Source organism: Equus przewalskii, chromosome 3 (genome assembly GCF_037783145.1).
Source record: "Equus przewalskii isolate Varuska chromosome 3, EquPr2, whole genome shotgun sequence".
NCBI classification, from domain to species: Eukaryota; Metazoa; Chordata; class Mammalia; order Perissodactyla; family Equidae; genus Equus; species Equus przewalskii.
This window is the reverse complement of record NC_091833.1, coordinates 9,462,491-9,481,792: the sequence shown is the minus strand read 5'-3', so window position 1 is coordinate 9,481,792 and position 19,302 is coordinate 9,462,491. Positions and strand designations below refer to the sequence as shown.

The 19,302-nt window shown below is 57.5% G+C and overlaps 1 protein-coding gene across 3 annotated transcripts; it reads right to left on the bottom strand.

Moving 5' to 3' along the window:
* Positions 1-6,265: 6,265 nt before the first annotated feature.
* On the bottom strand, positions 6,266-17,325 carry CX3CL1 (C-X3-C motif chemokine ligand 1). 3 transcript variants are annotated; one of them, XM_070611938.1, is made up of 3 exons: positions 16,937-17,325; positions 11,335-11,473; positions 6,266-9,459 (listed from the first exon to the last, which is right to left on the bottom strand). In XM_070611938.1, exons 1-3 carry the CDS (start codon positions 17,235-17,237, stop codon positions 8,307-8,309), a joined length of 1,593 nt encoding a protein of 530 aa, XP_070468039.1. In that variant the 5' UTR covers positions 17,238-17,325; the 3' UTR covers positions 6,266-8,306. The 3 variants fall into 3 exon arrangements, with proteins under 3 accessions (XP_070468039.1, XP_008539133.2, XP_070468040.1); XM_008540911.2 differs by having other exon boundaries at positions 11,335-11,455; positions 16,937-17,324; XM_070611939.1 differs by lacking the exon at positions 11,335-11,473 and having other exon boundaries at positions 16,937-17,077.
* Between the last annotated feature and the right edge of the window lie 1,977 nt (positions 17,326-19,302).

Below are 19,302 nucleotides of genomic sequence, written 5' to 3'. Positions count from 1 at the left end.
CCACTTCCCGTCTCTGATGTCTCTTTGAGGCAATTAAATATTTTTCTCCAGGAAATGCCTTGAAATGCAGCTCCCCACATGGACAAGTGGGCTTTCCAGAAACCAGAGAGGGGCATGGTACAGGCACCAGGTCAGAGCGTGCCAATGGACGCAGATGGCTATGAGCCCTGCCCTTGCCCTCTTTCACTCCTCCCAGGACCTGCGGTGGTCACCAGGGCACAAAGGGAGACAAGACACCTGCATGGCTGCCCTCCCTGATCTTACAGAAGCACATGAAACAAGCGGTACATCTGGTCCCCTGAGGGTTGTGATGGGCAGGTGGGGTGAGCCCCCATGGCAGAGAATTCTCCTTAAGCTAAGAAGTCAGGGAAGGCCCCCTGGAGGAAGCAACATCTAAGCTGAGACCAAAGCAAGAGTAGGAGTTGGCCAGGGGAAGAATGAAGTGGAACAGCTAGCACAGTGGCTCAGAGGTGTGAGAGAGAAGATTGACTGGAGGATGTATAAAATGCGCATTGAGCCAGCCCTGATGGCCTAGCCAGTTAAAGTTCGGCACGCTCTGCTTTGTCGGCCCAGGTTCGGTTTCCAGGTGCCAAACTGAACCACTCGTCTGTCAGTAGCCATGCTGTGGCCACGGCTCACACAGAAGAACCAGAAGGAGTTACAGCTAGAATATATAACAATGTACTGAGGCTTTGGGGAGGAAAACAAAAAAAGGGGAAGACGGGCAACAGATGTTCACTCAGGGCGAATCTTTCTCAGCAAAAAGAAATAAAAAAAGAAAGGACTCTGTTATTAAAAAAAAAAAAAAAAAGGTGTGGCCAAAGGTGTTGTGGGAGTGGGGAGCAAGAATGCAGGAACCAGCATCCGGAGAAATGAGGCTGGAGCCCACGGACGCACTGAAATCCTCTGAGAAATCAAAGACGTAGAAAGCGCACTTGGCAGTCCCTGGAACTGTGCACAGACGCCCTGTCCCTGGGCCCACAGGCCCTGTTTCCCTAGTAGGACTGGTGGATTCAGACCATCTGGCAGCAGCTGGTGCTCAGTCTGCTGAAGGGGTCACCAGCACAGCTTAGCCCGTTGGATTTCTGAGCACCAAATCATTTTCAGAGGAAATACAAAACCCATCTTCTTCCCTAATCCACCCAGTGAGAATTCCAAATAAGTCCACAGGCAGTTGGCTGGGCCGAGGTTCCCCTTCATTACGTCTGCAGAGAGAGCGAACAACGGGGACCAAGCTGGGGGATGGGAGCCTACTCATCCCAGTTAAGAGATGCTTCCAAGCCTTTTAACAGCGTGATGCAGCTTCCTGCTGAGTCCCAGGAAGACATCCTCTTGCTTCCTGGATTGCTCTGCCAGTCAGGATGGGCCAGGTTACACTGCAGTAAGAAATAACCTCGGGGCCAGCTGCGTGGCCGAGTGGCTAAGTTCGCGCGCTCTGTTGTGGCAGCCCAGGGTTCGGATCCTGGACGCGGACATGGCACTGCTCGTCAGGCCACGTTGAGGCGGCGTCCCACATCCCACAACTAGAAGGACCTGCAACTAAGATATACAACTGTGTACAGGGGGGGTTTGGGGAGATAAAATCAGAAAAAGAAAAAAAGATTGGCAACAGCTGTTAGCCCAGGTGCCAATCTTTAAAAAAAAAAAAAAAAGAAAGAACCTCAAACTCTCAGTGGACAAAACCCACCAAGGTCTGTTCCTGGCACAGAGATTAGGGGTGCTCTTCCAGGGCTGGAGGCTGTGAGTCATTCCCACTGTGGGACCCAGGCGGATTGAGCCTCATTTATGGAATGTCCCCAGCTGCTGGGCCACAGGGACTGAAGTTCTGACGTCTCTCACTGGCAATGAAATATTCAAATCTTGTGACACCCATGACTTGTACTCCCAGCTCACTGGCCAGAACTGGTCATTCGGCCCCCACCAGCCCTGGGGGCAGGAAGAACAGCCTCCCACATGCCTGGGGGCAGCAAGCCAGGGATATCCCAGGAGACTGAACTTGCCAGGTTCAAAAGCAGTTTAGAGGAGAAAAATTCCGTCAACTTGAACAGCATGCATTAGCTTAGGGGAAAAACTATGCAAAAGGCAAATTATTCTTATCTGCCTAATGAATCCGTGGCATTTCTTTACCTTACTTTACTGGAAACGAAGACTGCATTTCTTTAAAGATCTCCAAAAGTTCTACCGTCTTGTTGGGCATCCACTAACAAAAGCAAATGGAAACTGAATGTTTCAAATCTTTCAGAAACATCTAGTGCATGATCATGGGTTCTGTTTACCAGAACTCACTATGGGTACATCATTTTTCTAAGTGTTTAGTGGGAATTATCTCATGACATCTTCATCCACAAGATGAATTGTTATTATTCCCATTCTACAGAGGAGAAAACCAAGGCCCAGAGAGGTTAAGCAACTTGCCCAAATTCACACAGCCAGAGATTCCGATATTATGTTCGGCTCCTGTATTGCTAAAAAACAAGACGCTTGTTACAAATCATTCTATTCTGTCTTCTGGGGGCAGCAGATCCACTGAAGGTAAGAGAGGGGCATCTCTTCTAAAACACGCACTGCTCTGGAATTCTCCTGGGTTCAGAGGCAACACCATCACCCAATCTGGAGAAATTCAGGAGGTCCCTCATGGGTCCGGCTGCTAAGGCTAGCTGTCGGCTTAGGAAAGCCAGCCTGGCACTAGATCTTTTCTCAGGTCCCAGCAGACAGAACAATACTTCTCCAGGAAAGCACGTGACTCAGCAGAAGTGAACGGGCACGGCTGGCACATGGAGGAGCGGCTGGACGCGTGGCTGGCTCCCAGGCCCTTGTTATTCAGCCTCGAGCTGGGAATTCCCAGCCATTCATTTCTGTGTTTTTCTACTCGGCCTCGCCCTTTTGGGGAATGCACAGAGGACTCCAGGGAGGGCAGAGGACAAGAAGACTGTCCTCTCCCAGCCCTGCTGCCTGCGAGCCTGCGGGCAACTCACGCATCCTTTGAGCCTTACTGTCATCATCTGTGAGATGGGACCGGTGCACATAGAGAACTTAGCACCCTGCCTGGCACCTGGTAAACATTAAATAAACAATGGCTATTGTTATGATGATTATTATTATATCTCAGAGCTCTGACAGCCCTGTCGGAAATTTCAGAGGCCTCTCAGTCTCCATCGAATTCTGCATTAATTGTGGAAGTCCCTTCAGCAGAAGTGTAGTTCTGTAACTAAAAGAGAAAATAAAAGGGGCCAGCCCCATGGACTAGTGGTTGAGTTTGGCGGCCTGGGTTCGGTTCCCAGGCACAGATGTACCCCATTCGTGGGCAGCCGTGCTGTGGCAGTGAACCACATAACGAAACAGAGGAAGGTTGGCACAGACGTCAGCTCAGGGCGAATCTTCCTCAAGCGAAAAGAGGAAGATTGGCTACAGATGTTTGCTCTGGCCTGAGCCAGAATACAATACTCCCATCCTCCTCTGGATTAGGAGTTGAAACCTTACCTAAGAATGTGATAAGAACACAGACAAATATTAGAATTTCAAAGCCTCTGTTGGGGTTTCCTTTTGCTGCAAGGACGGCCTTGGGAAGAGGTTGGGGGGCTGTGACCCCCGAGCTCCTTCCTGGGGGTGGGGTTGGGCAAAAGCAAGAGGAAATGAGTATGAAGTGGAATGGAGGGGATGGGGGGTGGCTTGGGGGAAGGCAAGTAGCCAAGGGAAGAAACAGAAGTTGCAGCTTGCACAGAGGCCACAAACCCAGATTCCTGCCAGAGCCTCCTCGACCCAACGTCTGCGGGGCTCGGCAGGTAGTAAAATGAGGGAGCCCGCGGGGAAGGAGAAGAATCACGTGTCCGTCACGCTCTCTCTTTCCTTGTCTTACTTTCCATGGACACCTGGGCTCAGAGAAAAACCTCCTTTATTATAAAGAAGACAAGAGAAGGTCGCTGATAAATGGCAACTGCCACGGCCACAGGGTCCAGGAGCACCTAGGGGTAGAGGGGAAGGTAGAGAACTGGGGTCTCACCCCGGCCTGCCCCATCTCAAGGCCCCACCCTCCGTCATCCTGGGGATGACACCACCCGGGGGGCCAGACCTTCCGAGGCACCTGAGAGAACATAGAAAAGTGGGTTCGTGTGTGTAATTTCCTGACTTTTAAATGTTGCCTCTAATTTTTAAAAAACACCACGCAGACATTGAATCTAAGATGCCATTGTTTGTAAGACATTCTGATACTTAATAAAATACTGAGAAAGTAAAAAAGGCTTGTCAATTAAACTACAACAAGCCATTAATTATAAGGCAAATCCCAATTTCAAAGATGTCACAATGGGAAAAAAATGTGCACCTTAGAACTTACGAAATACTGTACATCCATAGGCCAGACTTGGCCTGTGACACTTTGTGCAGGTCCCAAGCTATACAACTGTACATAGCAGCTCTTACGACGCCACCCCAGGACACTGGAAGGCCGAGGGATCACCAGGAAATTTGTATTTGGGTCATATCTATGAACACCCAAGTCCCTTGAGAAGAAGCAATCCCTCTTCAGTCTTTATCTGGACCAGAAATGAGTCGAGGCAGCAGAGGAAAACGTGTCCCAGTTTGTTCCCATGGGTTACCAGATCACTGGCGGTGACACCAAGGCCCCTGAGAGGGTGATGGGGTCAGGAGGGCAGCTTCATGACAGATTCGGATTCCTGCCAGGGCTGGGAGCCGCTAGGAGAGGCCTCACACCTGCACTCATACAGGCTCAGAGAGGTGAAGGCACTGCCCAGTGAAACACAGCTGGGCAGGGCAGAGCCCAACCAGGCCTCAATCCCCCTCGCCCTCATCCACTGTGCCCCCTCACCCTCATCCCCAGCGCCCCCTCGCCCTCATCCCCAGCGCCCCCTCGCCCTCATCCCCAGCGCCCCCTCGCCCTCATCCCCAGTGCCCCTCGCCCTCATCCCCAGCGCCCCCTCGCCCTCATCCCCAGCGCCCCCTCGCCCTCATCCCCAGTGCCCCTCACCATCATCCCCAGTGCCCCCTCACCCTCATCCCCAGCGCCCCCTCACCCTCATCCCCAGTGCCCCTCACCCTCATCCCCAGAGCCCCCTCGGCCTCATCCCCAGCGCCCCCTCACCCTCATCCCCAGCGCCCCCTCGCCCTCATCCCCAGTGCCCCTCACCATCATCCCCAGTTCCCCCTCACCCTCATCCCCAGCGCCCCCTCACCCTCATCCCCAGTGCCCCTCACCCTCATCCCCAGAGCCCCCTCGGCCTCATCCCCAGCGCCCCCTCACCCTCATCCCCAGCGCCCCCTCGCCCTCATCCCCAGTGCCCCTCACCATCATCCCCAGTGCCCCCTCACCCTCATCCCCAGCGCCCCCTCACCCTCATCCCCAGCGCCCCCTCACCCTCATCCCCAGTGCCCCTCACCCTCATCCCCAGTGCCCCTCACCATCATCCCCAGTGCCCCCTCACCCTCATCCCCAGCGCCCCCTCACCCTCATCCCCAGTGCCCCCTCGCCCTCATCCCCAGAGCCCCCTCGCCCTCATCCCCAGCGCCCCCTCGCCCTCATCCCCAGCGCCCCCTCGCCCTCATCCCCAGTGCCCCTCACCATCATCCCCAGTGCCCCCTCACCCTCATCCCCAGCGCCCCCTCACCCTCATCCCCAGTGCCCCTCACCCTCATCCCCAGAGCCCCCTCACCCTCATCCCCAGCGCCCCCTCACCCTCATCCCCAGCGCCCCCTCACCCTCATCCCCAGTGCCCCTCACCCTCATCCCCAGAGCCCCCTCGGCCTCATCCCCAGCGCCGCCTCGCCCTCATCCCCAGTGCCCCTCACCCTCATCCCCTGTGCCCCCTCACCCTCATCCCCAGTGCCCCTCACCCTCATCCCCAGCGCCCCCTCGCCCTCATCCCCAGCGCCCCCTCGCCCTCATCCCCAGCGCCCCCTCGCCCTCATCCCCAGCGCCCCCTCGCCCTCATCCCCAGTGCCCCTCACCATCATCCCCAGTGCCCCCTCGCCCTCATCCCCAGCGCCCCCTCACCCTCATCCCCAGTGCCCCTCACCCTCATTCCCAGAGCCCCCTCGGCCTCATCCCCAGATCTCCTTCACCATCATCCCCATGGTCCCTCACCCTCATCCCCAGAGCTCCTTCTCTTGCCAACTGTGGATGTTCCTGCAACTCTGCCCCAGGCTGGCTGGAGCCAGGGGTCTCCAAGCCTGATCCAGGGGGTCTCAGCCTCTCCCTTGTTCCATCCCCACTTGAGGCTCTGGTTGCTGAGCCCACCCTAGAAAAACCACCTTTATTGATTCACAAGACTTTTCAATTTTATTATAAAATACAAAATGGCACAGACATTGGTGATAGGGTTGAAATAGCACAAGGGTCAACCAAGACCTTCCAAAGTCCTCCCTGAATTGTCCTCATCCATGTCCTGCTGGGGAACTGACAGAGTCTGTGGAAGGAGAGCCTGCTGCCCCCAGCTGCTTTCTCACAGAGGGGAGCCCCATTATGGATGCCCCGTCCCTTGAAGGTTCTCCCAGCCTGGAGGAGCCAGAAAACGTGCATTCAGACCTGCTGCCCCCCTCCCTGAGCCGTCCCAGTGCCCCCGACTCGAGCCAGGCCCAAGCACCCAGAGCCACGCCCAGCAGAAGTGCAGGAGGGCCCGGTGGGCAGAGCAGCACAGCTTCCCCTCTGTGGACGAGCTGTGTGTGCTTCTCCAGACCATTCATCTGCCGAGGAGCGTGTCACCACACCTGGGGGAAGCCAACCCACAGGAGGCTCTTCAGGTGGGGGGGCAAGGATCACCCTGGGGACAATTGGGGCTGGGGAGCTGCCACCAGGGATCCTGAAGGGTGAGGCCTGCAGGTCCTGCTCTGACCATAGGGTGCTGACCATGGGGTGCAGGCACTCAGCCTCCAGCCCCATCAGGGTGGCCTGAGTCCTCAGCAGCCTAAAAGGGAACCCCTGACGTCATGGTCTCAACTTCCCTTCCCCCACCCGCCCTTCAGCACAGGACAGAGTCCCTTTCAGAAGTAAACACGGGAACTCAGGTTTCAACGGTGGCTTCTGATCTCATGGAAAACCTCATGAGAACTCCTGGCCCTGCGTGCGGTGGGGGCTAAGGTGGGCAGAGAAGACCTCAGAGTCTGGACAACAGTGTTTTCAGGGGGTGAGAGTGGGGGCAGGGGAGCCCACGCTGCAGGAGAGAAAGAGCAAACGGTGGACTCCAGTCCCTAACGCAGGTGTGCGGCTCCTTGGTGAGGCCTCCCCTCCTCCTTCAGCCAGGCACCCAAGATCTCAGGGTCCCTGTCAGCCCTATTCTCAAAGCCAGGGACGGGCCTTCAAAGTTGGTCTCTGTCCCTGGAGCAGCCAGCCCAGACCCCTCCCTGCAACAGGGCCGTCTGCTCTATCAGAGTTCCTGGGGATGCCCTCCCGGCTCCTGGATCAGTAGACTGGCTGAGGCGCTTTGGGGATAAATGTTGAGGGAGCACGCGGGGATCGGGGAAGGGGTCTCTGGATCAATCAGTGGTGCCTGTCGGGGGTCCAGGTTACCGCCACGGATTTGCCATCCCTCTTCCCTTTCTCAGATGGGAAGCCAGTGGTCTGAATGCTTTGTTGGGTTGGTGGTGGACCTGGGACTAGAACCCCAGCCTTCACACACATAGTCGATGTTCCTCCACTGCACAGCATAGACTGAGGAGGGAAAAAATCAAAGCCACCGGGTAACTCCATCTCCGCTTCCCACGATGCCTAACTCAGGGCAGAGCCCTTCCTGGGAACTGTCGCAGGAAACACCACGCTAGCCTGGTGCAGGAAAACACAGGTCCCCGGCTGGACGTGGGCTCTGTACAGGGGAAGGGGGCTAGCACCGCAGGTGGCCGGGGTGACTGGCGACTGCAGCAGGGCCAAGAGACACGATGAGGTCTGAGGGAGTGGGAGGAAGGGGGCCTGGCCTGAGGCTCGGTTGTGAGATGAGATGACCATGGTACCCACATGGGGTCACGGGCCAGAGGGGCTGGGCGTTCAATAAATAATTGTTCACTGGGGCCGGGACGGTGTTTAAGAGAATCTCTAACCGGTCAGCAGCAGAGGAAAGTTTTCTGACTTGGGGACACTGATATGAGTTGTGGAGGCCACTCCTCTGTCCCCAGTAGGTCACAAATGGTCAAGGGTGGCCTCCTGGGGTATGCCTGGGAGTTGGGGGCAGTCCCACTTGGAGGATCCCGCCTCCTTGCTCTGGTCATCGCAGCTCAGGCCAGGCCCGGGGGGTGAGTGAGGACGGGGAACGCCAGGCAGTGTCTGAGTTGAACGACTAGATGCAGGCAGGCGGGCAGGCCGCTCACACCGGCACCAGGACGTACGAGTTACTGGCACAGCTCCGGGGGATGTAATGAAGCCTTTCCACCACGTCCCCCACTAGCTTGTGGGGGCAGCTCTGGAAACTCTGGTAGGCAAACATGGCCACCCCCAGGCAGAAGAGGAGGCCAAGGAAGGCCAGCAGCCCGACTGCCTGCCTCCGAGTGGCCGCCTGGGAGTCGGGGACAGGAGTGATGATGATGCCTAGCCTTTGGGGGTCCACGGTGGCATGGATGGGCTCCTTGGCCTTGGGGGCCCAGCTGCCTGAGGCCACTGGCTCCCTGCTGGGGGCCCCATCAGAGAAGACAGGGGTCAAGGAGACATGGGGCATGCTTCCAGGCCCCCTGAAAGCCTCCGTGTGAGCTGAAATGGGATCCATCTCCATGGACCCTAGAGAGTTCTCTGGCATGAGATTCTGTCTCTTGACCGACACGGATTGGCCTTCAGGTCCAACACTGTCCTCCTGGGCTGTGTGTGAAACGGTGGGAGCCTGGGTAGAGAGGGTCTGGGTGGAGGGGGCCTGGGTGGGGAGGGTCTGGGTGGAGGGGGCCTGGGTGGGGAGGGTCTGGGTGGAGGGGGTCTGGGTGGAGGGGGTCTGGGTGGAGGGGGCCCTGGTGAGGAGGGTCTGGGTGGAGGGGGCCTGGGTGGAGGGGGTCTGGGTGGAGGGGGCCTGTGTGGAGGGGCCCTCAGAGGACTTTCCCTCAGCCCAGAGGCCTGACTCAGGTTGGGAGGCAGCAGAACTCTGCCAAGATGTGGCGGTGGTGACAGCAGCTGTGTTGAGCAGCTCAGTTTTCTTGGGTCCAGCTGGAACCCCTGCATCCGGAGGCTTTGAAGTGGAGAGGGATGTGGTCCCCCAGAAACCAGCCGCTCCCATCAGCAGCTCTGGGGAAGTCCCCAAGGCCCTCTGTGCCTCCTGGCTACTGCTTTCCTCTGTGGCTTTGGGCTCTGAGACCGCAGACCTGTCCACTCCCCTGGTGACCGGGGCAGTCCTAGGCTCACTCAGGCCGATTTGCTTCTCGAATGTGCCGCCGTTTTGAGTCGTAACAGCAGCCTGGCGATCTAGATGTTCCATGGCTTCCTGAACCCACCTCTCCTTTGGGTCGGCACAAAAATTTCTGTGCCCCTTGGTCTCGAAGCTGCAAGGAAGGAAGACAGGGACGCAGTGATGCCCAGATGCCATGTGGCGCAGGAACACCACCAAATGCTCTGAACAGACCCAGCTGGAAATCCTGCCCCCGCTGCTCGTTAGCTGTGAGCTGAGCGTATCAGCTGCGGCAACCTGCTCTCCACAACTCGTGTGTCCTCCCCTGAGGAATGGGGATGGGGTGCCTACCTTCATTAGGGTGACCAACGGTCCCAGAAAAACTGGGACTGAAGGTCTCAAGAGGTGGGCCTTTTCATGAAAAGTCCTGGCAATCTGGGACATGTGGGTCCCCCTGTTTCTATGTTATTTTAAAAACTGAAAACACTGCAAATCAGCCGGCGCAGAGCAGGAGCTCAGTAATAATTGAGAACAGTAACAATGTTAATAATGATGTCATGGCCTTTAAGGCAAGGGGCTCTGGGCTGTGAGTCTTCTGAGTCGGGGGAGATGTCACAGGTGTCCTCTGCCACCATGTGTGTGACTGGTGAGCCCGGAGGTGGGGCTTCCTCACTCTGGAAAGGACCCGAGGTCACAGCATCCTCTTCTCCCCCTCCTTGTCACAGGCTGCCCTCTGGACGTCTACCCTCCTCCCCTGGTGTGTCCTCGGGCTGAAAGGGCACCTAGTGAGCTACAGCCACATATATGGTGACCCCACCGGGATCCTGAACACCATCCAAATCTTGAGCTTCCTCTGAAGCTGTGTGTGGCTGGTTCACCGCTGAGACCACAGCTCCAAGCTGACTGGGGCCCTTGCTCCACGCCACAGCCTGTGCTGGGCATTTTGCTTGCTAAACCTCACACCCATCCTGCAAGGTGGCTACACTCATCCCCCTTTTACACATGAGAAAACCAAGGCTCAAAGAGTAACGTAAACACCTGGCTCCTGTATGCTAGGAAGCCAGGGAAGGCCAGGAAGCGAGCGTGACCCCGCAGGCCCCCACAGGCTCCATGCTGCCCCGGTGACGTGATCCCCTCTCTGGGGCTCCCCACTTCCTCTTCACCTAGAAAACAGAGGCAAATATGTGGGGGGAGTCTGGAAGAAGGGAACCTCGCCAGGTGAGCAGAGAGGCCGGGTAGCAGCACCCTGCACCATCGATGGGAGAAAGCGCACGGCATCCTGTAGCTGAGCCCATTCTTTGAAGGCCCACTGGCCAGGGTGCTGCCAGGCCCCTGGGTCTGGCTGAAGCTGCGTTAGGGCCCAAAGGTCAGTCCTGGGGAAAGGCCTCAGGGTTGGGCGATTGGGCAGTACCCAAGAGGGACCCCAGAGGAGCAAGCAGCCACGATGACCAGGGGGCCCAACAGCCAGGCGGAAAGTTGGCTTGGCTTGACCCCTCCCCAAAGTCTCACAGGGATCCTGTTTCCTCATCTGTCAAAGGGAGATAATGATCTTGGCATCTCCTACTGTTGGCAGCTTCCGGCACACGGCCAAGCCCTTCGCTTACATTATCTCCTTGCATCCTCCCAGCTACCCATTTTACAGATAAGGAAACTAAAGGCACAGATGGTAGGCAATGTGACCTTCAGTGGTGAAGCCAGGATTTGCCCCAGATCTGCTGGAGTCTGGAACCCGCAAGTGGAGAGCACCGTGGTTTACCTCCCACAAAATCTAGCAGGTTTGAGCACGGCTGAAGCATGCTTTGGCCCAGGAGAAAGCACCACCTTGCCGGCTGCTCCATGTCCCAGGCCACTCAGGAAGCCCCTCCCGGCCTTGCCATTAAGGTCTCGAGGGGGCCGGCAGGAGGAACACCTGCAGAGGCCCCTGGCCAGCAGCCCAGGTTGGGGTGGGAGGATGCAGACGCGAGTTAGCGGAGGCCTGGGACCATCCAGGGCCTGACGGGAACACAGAGGCCCAGAGGGCGGTACCTACATGATGGCAGGTTTGTCACACGACTCCTGATTTCGTTGATAGCGGACCAGACGATGCAGGCGGATCTCCGAGGTCATCTTGTTGCACGTGAAGATGCATTTCTTCACACCATGTTGCTGCCCTGAGCCCACAGAGGTCCCTGGTCAACAGGAGTGTCTGTGGGCATCTGGCTCCCCAGCCCGATGTCACCCTGTCCTGGCCACACCACGCAAGCCAGGACCGATGCCCTGTACACCCTGGCCTTCGTGGCCCTGGACCTCAGGCCCCTATCCCTGGCCAAACCTCTACATGCCTCAGTTTCCCCACCTGTAAAATAGGGACAACAATAGTATCTACCTCACCGTGTTGGTGTAAGGATCCATGAAAATGAATTCTTACTTATAAAGCTCTTGCTGCCTGGCATGCAGTAAGTGCTTAATTTAAGAATGAAGCTGCTGTAGTTGGTCTCTTGTACAGCGGGGGATGGAGAAGGCCAGGGATCTGTCTGAGGTCACACAGCCAGCAAGTGATGGAACAGACTCTCTTACCAAGACTGGCTCCTGTCCCTTCGGGGCCCCGGCTGAGTAGACAGACTTTTGTGCTGCCATTAAAGCCAGAGTGAGTTTGGGCGGAGTTGCTAGGAGGAACTGGATCGGCCATTTGGGGTTCCCAGGGCAAGCTGGGGGAGCTGGAGGCAAGAGGAGGGATGGAGATGGGGCTGTGCGTGGGGTGGGGCAGAGTAGGGTGGGCAGGGCCTACAGATGGCTGGGTACCACATGGGGCCAGAGAGAAATCCCAGGACAGGACGAGGATGACTAAACAGACAGCTGAGAACCCAAATATTTTATATAAACATCTGAAGTTGTTTGTCCTGCATTTCCGTCTTTCCCCTTCCTCTAAAATCTCCAGCAAGATTTATTCTGCTTGGTGTGAGTTCGGAGAGGGGTGTGTAAAAAAATGAGGAAGAGCCTGAGTTTCAGAGCTGGGTCAAGGTCATTTGCAACAGAAGCAAGACACTGGAGGGCTTTGCAAAAATCTAGAGGCCAGGGCTTCCAGGGCAGTAGGGTCAAGAGAGCAAAGTGACTTTATCTGGCTCCTCAGGGCCTGGGAGGCCCCAAAGGATCCCTGGGTTCCACCAAAACCCACATGGCTCATGCACAAATACTTACACGTATGTGGACGTGCAAACACGCTCTGCCTTCCCAGATACAGGCATGCGCGCTCACACACTTTCTAGGATCTGCCGCCTCCTCTCCCATCACTCCCCCTTAGCCTCGGCCCACCCCACCTTGTGGGAACAGTGGTTCAGGGCCCGCAGGGCTGGGCTGGGCCATCAAGCAGCAGCCCCCATAGCTGGGGTGGGCAGGGGGGCTCCCAGCAGCTGGTCCCTGAGTGACGGGCTGCCCTTTCACTCTGAGGAATCAGGATGTGAAAGCTGCCTTGCTGCCTTGTCACCCTCCTTCTCCCCCAGCGGGACCTCAGAATGACTCAGGTGCAGCCTCCCCAGGCCCTGCTGAGTGGAGCCAGGAGGCGCCACCCTGGACTGGTGTGGATGACGTCTTCCCGGGGAAGCCCCAGAAAAATGGTGCCCTGGGATGACCTGGAGCCAGGGAGAAGCTGCCCACTGGGCGGGAGGAGTAAGCTAAGTAAGGTCAGTTTGCTCTCTCGACGCTAGTTCCCAGTTTGGAGAGGCCACTGCTAACCTCCAGAGTGTTACAGAGCCACAAAGTCAGCCTGTCCCCAAGGTCCTACCCTCTGCCATGGTGTCTGAATCCCCCTGGCCGGGCTCTGTCCTTAGCTCTACCCGGGAAGGTGGTGTAACTAACCTGGGGGCCTTTTCTCCTCAGAACTGAAGTTTTCTTTCCTCTAATTGGAGCTAATGCCTCCACCCAGCCAGTCACCTCTGCTCTGTCCTATGAGTGTCAAGAGGACAGGGGCTCTGTCTATCTTGGTGTCACAGTGTTTCCCAGCGTCAAACATAAGGTGGATACGCGACAAATATTCATTGAACAAAATAAGGTCTCAATCTACTTACCCCTCCACCCACCTCCCCATCCATCTGTCCATCCATTTATCTGGCCCCTCTGGTCAATCCCCTACCCATCCCCCAGCTGCCCGCCTCCCACCCATCCCTCCCCACGCCTATCCATCCATTGTCTACTCATCCCCACTCACCTACCTACCACCGGTCCATGCCCCAGCCACCCTCCACCACCTTTCACCTACCCACCCAGTCATCCCTCACCAGCCCGCTCACCCAGCCTTCATCCATCCATCCATCCACTGCCTGATTTAGCCAACACTTGTTTGAATTACTTTTGAGTATCTACAAAGACCCAGGCCCTCTTGTCCTTGACCCTGAGCTCTTTCTCCCTCAGGTGCTGGTGCTGAGCCTGGAGGAGACCTCAGTCCCAGGAAATGCTATCAAGGCGCAGTGCTCACTCAGTCAGCCAATAAATGCCGACCCTGCCTCCTGCCAGGCCCTGTGCTGGGCGCTGAGAGGAACAGTGGCCTGTCTCTGCCCTCAGCAGGCTTCTGGCCTGAAGGGCAGCCAAGACATGCCCACAGGGTACCAGAGCTTATCTTAGTTGGGCACCTGTTGTCTACTGAACCTGTGCTCAGTCCATGCACAGCTGCTCTCATTAATTCCCAACATCCCTGCAAAGGGAGTACTATCATCCCCACTTCACTGATGCAGAAACTGAGAACCAGAGAGGTTGAGTGACTTGCCCAAGGCCACACAGCCTCTTAGTGGCAGATCTTATTTTCCTCCCAGCCTTTAGACATCCTGCTGCTCTAGACTGCCTTAAACTCCAGGTAGAAACACCACGTTCCAGAACAACCCCCGAATGTGCTGAGGTTTACATGAGGGAGAGACCACTTCCAATTGTAAGTGGTCAGGGCAGGCTTCATGGAGGAGGTGTCCTTTAGTCTGGACTTGAAGGACTGCTAAGAGGCTTACAGGCAGGAAGAGACAGGAATGTTCTAGGTCTTTGGGTCTTAGCTCATAAAATGAATGTGATAATACCTGCTTCACTGGGTGGTTGGGAGAAGAAAGATTTTTAAATATCGGACTCTTCTGGCAGAGTTTCCTCAACAGCAAACACCACTGACATTCTGGACCAGACAGTTTGCTGTGGGGCTGCCCCGTGAACTGCAGGACGCTCGGCAGCACCCCGGGCCCTGACCCATTACATGCCTGAGCACCCGCGACCAAAAATGTTGGGACATTTCTGACAACCAAAAGGTCTCCAGAAATTGCCAAATTTCCCCGGGAGGCCAAATTCCCCAGTGCCACGTCCACGTGGCTCCATCCCTCCCCTCCCTCAGTGCCCCCTTCTCAGCAGGCTTCCCTGGTCCCTACTTAAAATTTCAACAAACCCCCCCGCCCATTTATTTTTTTATCACAGCACTTTTTTCCTTCCAACAGATCAAATCGTTTGCTGATTTATTTTGTGTGTCGTCTGTCTCTCCAGTCGATGCTCAGCACCCTGAGGGCTGGAATCTTTGGCAGTTTCATTCAGTGATGTGCTTCCAGCATCTAGAACAGTGCCTGGCACATAATAGGTACCCAATAAATGTTTGTTGAATGAGTCAACAAAATGCACAAGGAAGCACTTTGTGACATGTAAAATCTTAACCAACAGAGACTAGAGGAATTTCTATCTAAATTCGACAGGGGCCTGGATCTGACACTCTGAATATCCCCTCCTCTGCCCTGCCCATCCTCCCCCACCTAATCAGGGGGCAGACTACAGCAGCTTGAAACGGATTTTTTTTGCTCTTTCTTGCTGGGGCTTGAGTGGGAGTGAATGCGTCAGCGCTCCGGAGAGAGACTCTGCTCTGACGCTCCGGAGAGAGACACTGCTCTGACTTGTATCTGCAGGTCTGTTACATAAAGCAGAGGCTCCTCCCCCTCCACGGCCCTGCAAACCCACATTCGGGGATTGATTGCAGCCCTGCACCAGCCAGGGTAGCAGGCACGAAGCCCCCAGCCCTCCTTGGGGCCTCTCTGGCTCTTGGACCACCCCCAAGCCCTGCAGGGGCTCCCAGGGGGTCTCTCTGAGCCACAGACGTCAGCGTGGGTGAGGATCTCCAAGGTGGACCTGGCCAAACACCGAGTTTTACAGGAGGAGAAACTGAGGCTCAGAAAGGTTGAAATCATGTATCTCCCAGCAAAGTCAGCGACCAAGATTAGGGCAGGAACCTGGCGGTCCTGAAGCCTCAGGCTGCTAGATGGAGCATCCAGGGTCCCCTCTCCATCCTGGCCTAGGAGCCCCCCGCACCCCTCTTAGTATAACTAACCCACCTCCTCCCGCTGCCGAGATGCCCTCGTAGGCGCTGGGGCCTCGCTGCACAGGGGCAAGACCTGAGGTTAGTGGCGCAGCATCCGGCACCGAAGGAGGCGCAACCCCGCTCAGGGTCACGGCTATGGCAAAGCAGCCTCCATCTGACTCCCGGTCTTCCACTGCTTACCATCTCCCAACACCTCGGGCCTCAGAGTTCAAGCCCGACATACAGGAAGCCATGAGCACGTGGCCTCCGCCTCCGCCACTGCCACCCCCTGCTCCCTGCCCCACTGATGGTTTTTTCCCACACAGAAGGACTCAGGAAACAGTGTGCTCCACGGAGGCATCCTGGAAGCTGGAGACTGTTTCTCATTCTCCCAAACTCGCTGTGTGCCCTAAGGCAGGCTCCCACCCTCTCTGGGCCTCAACCTGCCAGATGGCCTGGGCATTCCCTGAGGATGGGGCTGACTCAAATGGTTCTCAGAGGCAGTGCGGCCCCCTCTGGGGCAAGCATGCCTCCATGCGCTCTCCTGCATCCAGTCTCACCCTCTCCTGCGCTACTTGCTGGCTGTGCATCCTCAGGCCAGTTTCTAAACCTCTTTGGGCCCCCTACTCATGTCAGGTGGGATGGCTACATCATGCCCTATCAGGTCCCAGGCTCCGGAAAGCAAGGGACTGGAGATGTAAACATTTTCTAAGCTTTGCTTGGAAGAGGAAGACAGCATCATGGGGGAGACACAGGTAGAGGGATTGGGCTACAGAGCAGGGGAAGAGTGATGAGCCCAAGCCACGAGCGGCAATGACCTTGACCTCCACTGGTCCTGGGCCCTCTACTCCTGGGGGGACCCTGAAATCAGGGCAGCGGAAAGTCCTAACTCGGGCCTGGCCTGGGGCCAGGTTGACGCAGGAGTCAGCGCTGTGGGTTACATATTAACCCTGGGAGGAGAAACCCAGCCCACTGCCCGCCAGGACTACCACCCCAGTACCCACCAGGAGCCTCCTCCAGCCCCTACCCTCCGGCACCCCCACACCTGGCACCCTGTGCCACCCACACCACCTGTCTCCCTGCCATGCCGGAGCCGCCTTGCCACTGGGTCAGCCAGGGGCAGTCTCTGGAGACTGGAAATCTTCCCAGCCGGGGGGGGGGACAGCCCTGCATGGGGGGAGGGGAAGGGGCCGGGGCCCACCTCCCTGGGGCACATCCCTCAGGAAAGGGCTGCCACGGGCCTCAGCTTTAGGGAGACAGGCTCTGGGGGCCCCGATGTCAGGCCTGAGGGGCAGAAGTGGGGCTGGGGGCTCCCGATCCTGCCCATACCCGAGTCCGCCTCACTCACCGGCCAGGAGCATGGTCAGATGGCAGAGGGTAGCCCAGCTAAGCAGCCAGGAGAGAGAGCCAGGAGCCATGGTTGCAGGCAGGCGGGGGTCCAGGCGGTGCCAGGGCAGGCAACCGGTCTGCTGTGTTTGCTGGAGCTCAGCGATGCCGATGCCGCTTCGCCTCCCGCCTGAGCGGCCCTTTTCTATAATGGGCTCCAGGCTGCCTCCGCCTCCCGCCCGCCCCCGCAGGCAGAGGGGCGGGGGGAAGAGCAAGGAAGCCTCGGATGTTGCCAAGGAACAGAGGTGGGGCTGGCTCTGCATGAGGGCCCCCGGCGAGGTACGGCGGCTCAAGATGGCTCCGCATACCAGGAGCGCCCGGGAGGCTGGACCAGGCTTGCTAGGGTCCAAAGGGCTTCCCTCCTCCCCTTCCATCTGCCAGCGGCCACCTCCCTCCCGGGAGCTGGCCCCCCTCGAGGGTCTGGCTCCTAAGTGGGCAAGAAACAAAGGGCCAGAGGGGCCGAGGGATTGAGTGCTGACTGCAAGCAAGCCAGGGGACCTGGGGGCCCAGCCCTCCTGTGGTCTGGGAGGTATCTCTCCCACACCATGGAGGACCCCCACCCTTTACCCCTTGAAGCCCCAGCTCCTGGGGGACCTTGTTCGTCAGCTCATCCCCTGAGCCCAGCGTGGAGCCTAGCAAACAGCGGGGCTCAGTACAGCAAACGTTTGCTGAATCCAGGATCCAGCTTCACAGGGACAGAAGGGGACCCTGAGGCCCAGGGAGGGGGCAGAGTTGCCCCAGGTCACACAGCATCAGAGCGGAGAACCCGCCTCTGGAGAAGACAGGGCCGTGGGCAGCACAGGACAGGGAAGAGAGCCCTGGCCTCCCCGCCTCAGACCCCCCTACGCTCCTTTCCTCCTTTGCACCCACCCCATCTCCCGCTCTGCCCCCTGCGAGCCTGCAGGGACGACCTCACTCCAGATAACTTGGTGCCTCTTGGCTCCTTCTTAACTCTGCAGGCCCTGCAGAAGTCCTGCCTCTCTCGGGGGCCTCAGTTCTCCGTGTGTACAAGGAGGGGTTGGGCTAACCCCCTGGGGAGGGAGCTTCGCAGCTCTGACTTTCTAGGTTCTCTCTCTGTTGGAGGTGGGGACGTTAGGACCAGGCAGCCAGCCGTTCCCACCAAACTGGTGTAAAGTCTGCCTGTGTGGGGACAGCCTTCCCTGAGGCAGTAGGGACAATCCCAAGACTCTAAAAGTTTAGCAGGAGCCTAGCCCAGCCTGAGGCCAGGAGTTAACTGTGACCCCACTCCCATCCAGGCGTCTCTGGGCTGCCAGCCAGAGGGAAACCAGAGGGTCTTCGAGCCACTGTCGCAGGCCACGGAGCCAGCCGGTCTAGGCTGTGCTGGGCAGAGGGTCCCCAGGCCAGGGGACCTCTTTCTCCCCTGGCACAGGAGGACTGCTGGGCTGTGAGGGGAGGAGGCTGGCCACTCCTTGACCGGGAGGAGCACCCTTGGCATGGGCCCACGGCCATTTACACTCAGAGAATCTGTCCCAGCCAGCAGAGACGAAGCTAGTAACATTCTCATTCCCATGGTCCAAGCCCTCATTTTATAGCTGAGGAAACTGAGGCCCGGAGAGCGACAGGAAGTGGTAAAAACTGAGGTCCAAGGCTCTTTCTGCTCTGCCCCTGTGAAAGGAAGAGGGGCAGGAGAGGGGTGGAGGGAGGGAGAGAAGGGGGAGCGAGGAGCAAGGGGGAGGGGGGAGGGGGAGAGAGGGGGGAGAGAGGGGGAGAGGGGGGACGGGGGGGAGGAGGGTGGGGAGAGAGGGGGAGGGGAAGAGAGGGGGAGGGGGGAGAGAGGGGGAGGGGGGAGGGGGAGGAGGGGGGAGGGGCAAGGGGCAAGTCCTAGGAAGCCCCACACTTCATAAAGGACAAGAGCCACGTTGGGCCAGGTGCGTGGGGACGGAGAGCTTTGTTCCCCACCACAGACTGTGCGGTCAGGGGAAGACGTGCAGGTATCCATCGCTTTTCGAAAGTTCTCGCCTTAGGCAACTTTGCTTTCCCAGAAGACCCACATTAGCCTCTGTTTTTGCTAACTTGAAGAGCTCTGAAGAGGATTTCTTTACAAAAAAAGGTGAAAAGCGAGAACAGCATTCGGTGTCTGTTTGGCGGCGAGGCCCCTTTGTCACGGTGGGCCCGGAGCGAGGGGTTCCCCTGGGGCTCCTTCCCTGGGGACTAGACTCGGCCTCGCTGCCCCGTGGCTTTGAACTGTGTCTGTGAGCACCTGCGCTTTCCTTAGCCTTATTTTGTGCATCCCTTAGCAAGATGTGTGCCAAGGTGTCAGACAAGCCTGGGAGAGCTCCTGAGGGGGTTTTGGGTTTTGTGTGCGAT

Excerpts from the sequence above, each read along its gene's own strand:
- CX3CL1 (XM_070611938.1), bottom strand. The coding sequence starts at position 17,237 with ATGCAGAGCCAGCCCCACCTCTGTTCCTTGGCAACATCCGAGGCTTCC. Across the intron at positions 11,474-16,936 it reads TCTGACCATGCTCCTGGCCG|GGACCTCTGTGGGCTCAGGG; the intron begins GTGAGTGAGGCG and ends CCTGTTGACCAG. Across the intron at positions 9,460-11,334 it reads TGTGACAAACCTGCCATCAT|CTTCGAGACCAAGGGGCACA; the intron begins GTAGGTACCGCC and ends CCTTCCTTGCAG.